The sequence below is a fragment of the Bison bison genome, unplaced genomic scaffold (genome assembly GCF_000754665.1).
Source record: "Bison bison bison isolate TAMUID 2011002044 unplaced genomic scaffold, Bison_UMD1.0 scf7180017864036, whole genome shotgun sequence".
Lineage (NCBI taxonomy): Eukaryota > Metazoa > Chordata > Mammalia > Artiodactyla > Bovidae > Bison > Bison bison.
In genome coordinates this window covers 4,736,756-4,746,282 of record NW_011494608.1, presented here as the reverse complement: position 1 = coordinate 4,746,282, position 9,527 = coordinate 4,736,756, and the positions used below count along the sequence as shown (strand labels likewise).

Sequence of the window (9,527 nt, the reverse complement as noted above, 5' to 3'; positions counted from 1 at the left end):
CCTATTACCCACCGGGAGTAAAGGACACCCCGCCCCCTTCGTCTTCCACAGTACCCATAGGACCTGCTGGTGGTGATGGAAGGGGGAGGAGGGGCCAGCAGGAGAGAGAGAGGGCCAGGAAGGCGGGGACCAGAAAGTCTGATGTTAGTTAGGACAGCTCAGAAGAGTCTGCCTGTGGTTCCCAAGCGTGGGGCGTAGACCAGGCTCTTTGTGTCCTGTGTAGACATGTCACCTGTTACAGTCACATTTTGAAGGCTGCTCGCTGCAGAAGCATGGAATATGCAGTGTGCACTCGTGTGTATGTATTTATTTATTTTTACTTTGACAGGGCCCCTCTTCAGTACTGTCTCCAGGGGACGTAAATCTCTTGGTGAAGGTAAAAACATAAATATGCATGCCTATTGAGAGTTGTGACGGGGAGACTGGCGATGTCGATGATTTGGTTTTTTTTTTTTTTTTTGGTCTGAGCAGAGTATAAACAACTATAACAACATTTGTTGAGAACATGCCGTGCCAGCAATGTGCTAAAATCCACTGTCCAGCACAGAAGCCACTGGCCACATGTGTGAATTTAAACTTGTTTAACTTAATGAAAAAAAAAAAAGATTCCGGTCTTTGGTCACACTAGCTACATCCTAAGTACTTACTGGCCACCTGTGGCTAGTGGCTGTCTTATTGGACAATAAGATCCGTTGTCATGGGAAATCCTTCCGGGTGGTACTATGATTAATGCTTCACGTGCATCTCTCGTGTCTACAATTGCTCCATGAGGTTGGTACCATTTATGTTCTCGTTTTGCTTGTTAGTCGCTCAGTCGTGTCAGACTCTTTGAAACCTCATGGTCTGCAACCTGCCAGGCCCCTCTGTCCATGGGATTCTCCAGGCAAGAACACTGGAGTGGGTAGCCGTTCCCTTCTCCAGGGGATTTTAAGGCTATGCTGGTGTGTTTCTGGTGCAGTCAGTTAGCACATCCAGCGATTAACCGAAAGGTTGGTGGTCTGAGCCCACCCAGGGATGTGTGTCAGCCTTTATAGGGCTTCCCTGGTGGCTCAGACAGTAAAGAATTGGCCTGCAATGCAGGAAGCCCGGGTTTGATCCCTGCATCCGGACTATCCCCTGGAGAAGGGAATGGCAACCCCCTCCAGTATTCTTGCCTGGAGAATCCCATGGACAGAGGAGCCTGGTGGGCTATAGTCCAGGGGTCGCAAAGAGTCAGATAAGACTTAGTGACTAGCTCTTTGTTTATTAGAAACCTGAGTCACCATGAGGGTCAGCGACTTTCTGGGAATAGAATCCACTCCTCAACGAGTCCAGAGACTGACTTTGGACCCCACACAGGACTGCGTCCTAGGGTTCTGAAAAGACAGTCCTGGGCAGAATCCAGCAGGTTGGGTGAGGATCCTGCTGGTGCCAGGTCCAGGGCACAGGTGCCGAGCGGTGAGTGAGCTGCTGGGCCCTTGGCCAGGTGGAGTCTGGATCTGAGCGCAGACGGAGCTCATCGTCAGAACCACAGCACCCTCTCCCAGGGGGGCGGGGAACGTGAGCTGAGAGAGCTCGGTTGAGATAGGGCGGAGAGTTGGCTGCCTGGGAGCTCGGCCACGGACCTCAGGTCTTGAACGGAGAAGAAGGGGGACAGGCAGGACAGAGCGGGGTAAGATCCATGTTTCCAGAAGAGCGGTCCTATGGCCACACACGTGGGGGACCATTTGCTGCCTCTGTTCTCAGCCTTGGTCTGAACTTTGGGTGGAGCCTGGCCCTGCCTTTTGCGTGACCACCCTCTCCCTCATCTCCTGTCTTCTAAAAACCACTTGGGAGGCATTTGAAAGCACCCGGTTCGTGCATGAGAGCAAGGGAGGAGAGCAGAAGGAAAAAGGAAACCTCAGAAGCCTGGGACTTTTCATCTCTCTACACATTGAAAGCCTTGATGGAAAACGATACATTTTACTTAAAAATGAGGAGTGGAGCAATCTTTCTTGATTTTTACTGACAAGAGGGATTTTTTTTTTTTTTTTTTTTTTTTTACAACCAGGACATGGCAAGAAATCATTATCTATTGAAGTCCTATTTAGTACAGGCTTTTTAGTCTAGGTGATTTTTCTCTAATTCTGTCCCACTGGGAAGGCATTGGATTTGCCTCGGTTCTTGTCCCCCACCTCCCCTTAAGGATTACAGCCTCAAAGTGTCCCAGTCTTTAAGGCAGAGATAACAGGAGTGACTGCTGTGTGCTTTACAGCTGCAGCATTGAAATAGACGTTTAGTCAAATTGATACTTCTGACGTTAGGAAGGATGTAGCAGCCAGGAACTGCAAGAGAATGTGAGCACCTACATTCAGGGCAGTACCTGAGACTCCCTGGCCTTCCAGAGCTGTGCTTTGCCTGGAAACTCTGTAGATGGAAGCCTGGCCCTCGTGGGTTTGCCCAGGTCTGCAGAGTCACTATCCTGGCTCCCTAGTTGATAATCACCCACTACCATCTTGATGTCAGTTAAAGCCTGATGGGGTGGCTGTCGAGTGGGGGAACCCTCTCTTGCTGAGAAGGCATCTTTCGTTACAGAAAATTTGCCTCCTCCTGGTCATTGGAAGACTGCCTGAGTAGAAACTTTGTATTCTAAGAGTTCCCGTTTACTAAACTTCCATGGTTGGAAGTTTAGACGATTCCCAGGATAAATATTGTTTCACCCAGTCCCTGCCAACAACCCAGTTACTGTTATCATTCAGTTGCTCAGTCGTGTCTGACTTTGTGACCCCATGGACTTGCAGCATGCCAGGCTTCCCTGTCCTTCACCATCTCTCAGAGTTAGCTCAAACATATGTCCATTGAGTCAATGATTCCATCTCATCCTCTGTCATCCCCTTCTCTTCCTGCCTTCAATCTTTGCCAGCACCAGGGTTTTTTCCAATGAGTCAGCCCTTCACGTCAGGTGGTCAAAGTTTTGGAGCTTCAGCCTCAGCATCAGTCCTTCTGATGAATATTCAGGGTTTATTTCCTTTAGAATTGACTGGTTTAATCTCCTTGCTGTCCAAGGAACTCTCAAGAGTCTTCTCCAGCACCACAGTTTGAAAGCATCAGTTCTTTGGTGTGCAGCCTACTTTATAGTCCAAGTCTCACATCCATACATGACTACTGGAAAAACCATGGCTTTGACTAGATGGACTTTGGGTACTATCACCTGCTGCCTTTTGCAGAGCAGGAGGTGGGCAGGGATGGGCCAGACACTTGTTCAAGGTGACAGAGCTGCACGGTGGCAGAGCCAACACTCACTCCCAGTGTGACCAGCTCCAGTTCCTCATGCCCTCGACCCCTCTGCTACGTGACCTCATCTTTGCGTGTATCCAAGCTTCCTGACGACCACCTGATGCAGGACAGGCAGGTAGTGAGTTCCTTGGCTGTCAGCTCGAGGTTTGAGGTATAGGCTACACGCTTGGCATGAACGTGCACTGAAGGTTCAGGAATCCAGCAGAAGTTCGTGTGAGATGATCTGGAGATGATTTCTGTGCCTGGCAAGAGACCGCAGCATCCCTCCAGGGTTATGCAGTTTTGAGCGCTTGCTTGGTCTGCTCTCCTGCACCAAATACAATGACACAGGGTTTGCTGAAAATGTCTCAGGAAATAGGAAGGGGATGGAGACAAAGAGGAGTCTGCATTTACACACTGGAGCTTGCAACATGCTAGATGCTTCATATGTATTAAAATTTGCACTCTCTCCCAAGTAGCAGAAAGAGCCTTGTTAACAGATATGGAAGTGGACTCAAAGGAACTAAAGTGGCTTGCCTGAAATGACTCAGTTAAGTGGAAGAGTTGGGAGCAGAATTGATCATCAGGGTCATCTCTCTGATCTGCCAGTGGGACAAAGGGAGGAAAAATCACAGCTGAAACCACAGGGATGTACATGGCAGCTGAAACTCCTGTGTTCTCGCCATGTATTTCTCCCCAGAATCTGAGGTTCTCATCTCACAGACAGGGAGACTGAGGCTTGGAAAGGTGTAGCCGTGAACCCCAAGTGGGCAGAGGCTTCACTGTGGTGTGGGCAAGCCTGTCCAGCTGGACACAGAACTCTGGCTGGTGATGGGGAGGGAGAAAATTCCACCTGTGGGTCCTCTTGAGTTCTGTGATGGGACTAAAAATTGACACAAGGCATTAAGAGGAGCAGAATAAGCTTTAATTTGTACACATGGAGGTCTCCTAGAAATGAGACCTAAAAAGTGGCCAAACAGGCAGCTTTCATACTTTGTAGGTAAAGACATAAGACATTTGTGAGGAATTGACAGGGCAGAGAAACATAGGCTCTGGGTGCTTAATTAGTGAAGACTTTAAGCAGAGCTTGGGTTCAGGGTAGTAAATTAAAACTGAAGATTTATACAGGCTTCTTGGCCCTGAAATCCCTGTTTCTGGGGATAAAGGTGTCCTCCCACCTCCAGCTGCAGGGAGGGCCCCTTTCACGTGAGAGGTTTATTTCCTGTATTTTGGTTTATTTCCTGTTTTAGGGAAGACAGAAGTATCAATGTCTGTCTTACACTGACCATTTCTTAAGTAACTTTAATTCACAGTAGTTAATATGCCACTGAGATGTGTTTGGGGGCAGTCCGCTTGGGTCCCAGTGCTAGCATCCACATGACTGAGGTGTCCCAGGTCCAGGGGCTGGGGTCCCACGGGCACAGAGGCAAAGGGAGGCTTGGTGGGAGAGCGGGTCGGGGGCTGGTCTTGCCCTGTGCACTGGATTCCAGGACCGGGTCTGTATGTTAAGTCCAGCCCCCTCTCTAGCAAGTCTGGGGGCTGCCCTGGCCATCAGGGAACAATGCTCACAGGATGTGTGACTGTGACATGCTCAGGCTGACTTAACCATGCCAGAAATCAACAAGAAATGAGAAAACAGTGAGATCTTGTCTTAGATGTGATCGCTTTCTGCTGTGGATCCCACTGTACCTCCAAGTCCAAAAATTCTTGGTGTCTGGAAGTCCTTCTGCAACCAGCCTAGCTCTGCTTCCATGCATCCTGTGTCCGGGGTTGCCCTATTTCACAGATATATCCTATTGTAAGCAACTATAGAGACTGTCTAGGAATAGAAGAGTTTCTCCCTAGCCTGCCACCCTTCCAAACAGCAGCAACTGAAGACAGTGCCCTTCAGCTCACCTCATTTGCCATTTCTTCACATACCCAACATTTCGTTCCCCTCAACATTTCAACCAGCTTCTGGGAGGTGGCCCTAGGTGTGTGAAGGTCAATTGGTGGTGGTTGATTGGGTCGGCTGGGCCCCTCACGGAGCTCATGCTCTGTGGAAGATTATTTGCTATAAATCAGACATGCAGAGATAAAGCAACTTTACTTCTGTTCTCAAAGAGCTCACACATTTTTTTTTTTTTTTTGCTTGATGGGGACGGCATGGAGCTATAAAGAGACCACTCTATAGTGAGACAGGTGCTTCTGTAGCAGGAGGTTCTCAGGGGCAGAAGCATACCCCCAGTGTGAAGCAATCAGGAGCACTTCTTGGAGTAGGACACCTCTAAAGAAACATCAAAGATTGAGTAGGCGTGAGCACCTGAAAGGAAGGTGGACTGCTCAGAGATGCTTTTTGTTGATGAAAGCCCGTCCATCCTGAATTAGAGATCAAGATGAGTGCCAGGCCACCTGAGACATCACCCACTGTGAACGTGAGCAAGTCTTGGCCCGTCTCTCCAGTGGAGCAGCCCAAGGCCCGAGTTAGCACATTTGCTTGGGTCAGTTGGTGCCATGGATCCGTGAGCTCTTCAAGACAGCTATTTACTGTGGTCTCGAAGCAGAAGAGCGCCGTGCCCAACAGCGAGGGAGCCGCTGGCTGAGTATGTGAATTCACATCAAAGCCGAACGCTCTGGAAATGATCTGGCACTGTTCCGAGAGCCATGCTTGTTTTACTTTATTTAACCTTTATCACAAGGAGGGAATCGGGGAGGAAGACAGGATTAGAGTGAAGGCATGGAAGGAACACCGTGGTAAAGAATCCGCCTACAATGCAAGAGATGCAGGAGGTGTGGGCTGGATCCCTGGGTCAGGAAGGTCCCCTGGAGGGAGACATGGTAACCCACTCCAGTATGCTCGCCTGGGAAATTCCATGGACAGAGGAGCCTGGCGGTCTACAGTCGATGGGGTCACAAAGACTCGGACATGACTGAGCACAACGACAGCACAAGGAAGGAGCAGTCCAAGATGCTGGGGTGTGAGTTGGACAGAGTGTGGTCAGGCCAGTGAATTTCATTTGGGGTTTACTGTGCTCCAAACTGTAAGACCTGGGGATGACACAGACAAGCTCGAGAATTGGTTCCCTGGCTTTAAATTCACTCCAGGGACAGAACTCACCTGCCTCAGAGCCGAGGAGCAAAGCTCCATTCCAGAGAGCCTTGATTAAATACCTACTTTGGACTGAGAAGGGCTTCCCTTGTGGCTCAGCTGCTAAAGAATCCGCGTGCAATGCAGGAGACCTGGGTTTGATCCCTGGGTTGGGAAGATACTCCACTCCAGTATTCTGCCGTGGAGAATTCCAGGGACTGTATAGTGCTTGGGGTTGCAACAAGTCGGACACGACTGAGTGAGTTTCCCTGGACTAAGAAGAATGCCAGGCGATACTTGGTGTGTGTTACAGTGAGCAAGACCTCGGGGAGGGGGGTTGCCTCTTGGCGTTCTTTATTTTGCTTCTTTGTTCAGAAACCACTTAGGTAAACCTGTGAGACAGAGAATTTAGCCTCCAGCATTGTTTTGTCTCTGGCTTTAGGGACAAAGCATGCTGTTTCTTACAGTACTAAATGCTTGCTTTAAATCTGTACTGTGAATATTTTTAGATGTTCACAGACATCGGTACATGTGCTTTTGACGTCTTGGTCTTGGGCTACACTTCAGCCATTGGCCGGAAGTAGGGAGACGTGCGGTAATAATACAGATATATCAATGCTGAAACCTAGTTTAGGAACGAGAGAGAAAAACATGAAGTTTGACACAGGCTGTGTGGGTAATGACTCCATCTACCCGTTTGCTTTTTCATCATTTGCTGGCTTCCTCCTGTCTGGAGGGGTTGGAGCTATGGGTCACCTTTTGTTTTACAAGTAACTGTATTATCATGTTACTCTTTCTCTCAGGACGTGTGCAATGACTGTCCCCCGGGCCCCCCAGGCCTCCCTGGTCTTCCAGGTTTTAAAGGGGACAGAGGTCTCCCAGGAAAGCCAGGGAGAGAAGGCACAGAAGGGAAAAAGGTAGGAACAAAAGAGATTTCGTTTTTATCATTGGGACAAAGTAAATCATCTTGGAGATGCCAGCACTGTCTCTCTGGTACCCGTTGGGAGGCGAGGATCATTGGGGTCACCTTGGGGACTGGTTCCTGCACCATTTACCACTTTGGGGGTGGGTTATACCCTTGAATCACAGCCACACACCTTATCACCGCCTGCCTTTGCTCAGACACTCTGAGGGGCAGGCGGGGACCTGGGAATCCCATGGGAAATGAGTGAATGATATGGAAGTGGACATCTTGCTGACGATGCCGTATGTCGGGTCCAGACACTTATTCCTGCTGTTTTTTCTTTTTTTCTCCCCGTTCTTCCTGCTGCAGGGGGATGCTGGGCCCAGAGGCCTCCCAGGGCCCCCAGGAATAGCTGGACCTCAGGTCAGTGAACCGTCATAAAACTCACGTGTATCTGTTCTCATCTCACTGGTTAGCCTAAGTTTGAGGAAGAGTGATGCCCAGTGTAACGAGATCATGGTTTTAAAGTCAGAAAACCCACATTCAAGGTCTCTCCTTTGCACTGGCTGTCTCAGTGACCTTGGAAATGGGCACTTGAACTTGTTGAGTCTCAGATTTCTCATCTACAAATACCTGAGTGGTTGGAAGTACAGATGAGCTACTGGATAGGAATGTGTAGTGATGTTATGACGTGAACTTTGGGGTCAGACAACTCTGAATTCTAGTTGAGTCATTGTTGCTGTGTGACCTTAGGCAAAATTTTTGACCTCTCTGGGCCTCAATTTCTCCAACCACTAATGATGTGAATAAAAACAACTGCAGAGAGAAGTGAGAGTTGAACATATTGTACAGATAAAGAACTTAGCACTCGATAAAAGGATTATTAGGGTGCTTGCTTCGGCAGCACATACACTAAAATTGCAATGATACAGAGAAGATTAGCCTGGCCCCTGTGTAAGGATGACGTGCAAGGTCGTGAAGCATTCCGTATTTTTAGATGTATGGAAAGAGTAACATGGAAACTTACATTGCCATATGTAAAATAGACAGCCAACAGGAATTTGCTGTATGGCTCAGGAAACTCAACCAGGGGCTCTGTATCAACCTAGAGGTGTGGGGAGGGAGATGGGAGGGAGGTTCAAAAGGGAGGGGATATATGTATACTGATGGCTGATTCATGTCGAGGTTTGACAGAAAACAGGAAAATTCTGCAAAGAAATTATCCTTCAATAAAAAATAATTTTAAAAAAGAGTGTTATTAGGAAAGTGCTATAGAAACACAGTGGGCATCATTCACTGTGCTGTGAATGATGAGACACCTGTCTGGAACAGGCAGCATGGCTCTATAGGTTCACGGAGCTCGGACGCTGGCATGGGAGGGGGGAGCTGGGTGCGCAGCTGCGGAACAGGCAGGCTTCGGGGCTGCGGCTCTCAGGCCCTCGGTCAGGACAGTGTTCAGCACTCAGGGGGAGAGAGTGTGTAGACTGGGAGAGTGTGTAGGCAGGGAGTGGACATCCACGCTGCCCTGGGGGGCTTTCTCTGCCCCCCCCCCTTGTCAACTCTGTGCTGCTGTGACCTCTGCACATTGCTCTGTCCCTAACGTGTGTTCAGGGACACGCGTGTCACTATGTCACCGTGTTTCTCTGGGACTTGGTATGGCTCCTCTGATGGGGGTTGCAGCATGAAATTGTCAGTGGGAGAGAGACCACAGGAGCAAGACCCTTGGGGTGGGAATACGGTCTCGGCAACGGCCCTGGGCTGGCTTTTTGCCTCCCGGCCCTTCCCGTTCCTCCTGGTGAACAAGGGGCTGTGAGGGCAGAGACCCTCCGGGCTTCTGACCCTGACGACTGCTCAACGATGCTCCCACCTGCGCCTGGCGCGTTGTAAGCCCTCTGTCAGTGCCTGGGCCAGGACTGAGGTGAGACCTGGGCGGAAGGTGTAACCAAGCTAAATGAGCCTCTAATGCAGTATTGTGAAACGTTTAAAATGAATGAAGTAGATCCATGAGGAACAAAATACAGAAATGTTAAGTTAAGATGATACCCAGCCTACACGAGACCCTCGTTTTCCTTCTACACAGCTCAGTCGTGTCCCCTTGTCTCATGGTAATTTCTGCCCCTTCGGAGCCCTGTGGATCACAATAAACTGTGGAAAATTCTGAAAGAGATGGGAATACCAGACCATCTGATCTGCCTCTTGAGAAATTTGTATGCAGGTCAGGAAGCAACAGTTAGAACTGGACATGGAACAGCAGACTGGTTCCAAATAGGAAAAGGAGTTCGTCAAGGCTGTATATTGTCACCCTGTTTATTAACTATATGC

At 49.2% G+C, this 9,527-nt stretch overlaps 1 protein-coding gene across 1 annotated transcript in view; it reads left to right on the top strand.

Moving 5' to 3' along the window:
- The window catches only part of COL22A1 (collagen, type XXII, alpha 1), a 226,139-nt gene that overhangs the window by 172,691 nt on the left and 43,921 nt on the right, over nucleotides 1–9,527 (top strand). Inside the window, exons 47-49 of the mRNA XM_010834806.1 lie at nucleotides 329–376; nucleotides 7,105–7,218; nucleotides 7,575–7,628. Of these exons, the coding sequence (XP_010833108.1) occupies nucleotides 329–376; nucleotides 7,105–7,218; nucleotides 7,575–7,628 (216 nt within the window). The remainder of the gene's footprint in view (nucleotides 1–328; nucleotides 377–7,104; nucleotides 7,219–7,574; nucleotides 7,629–9,527) is intronic.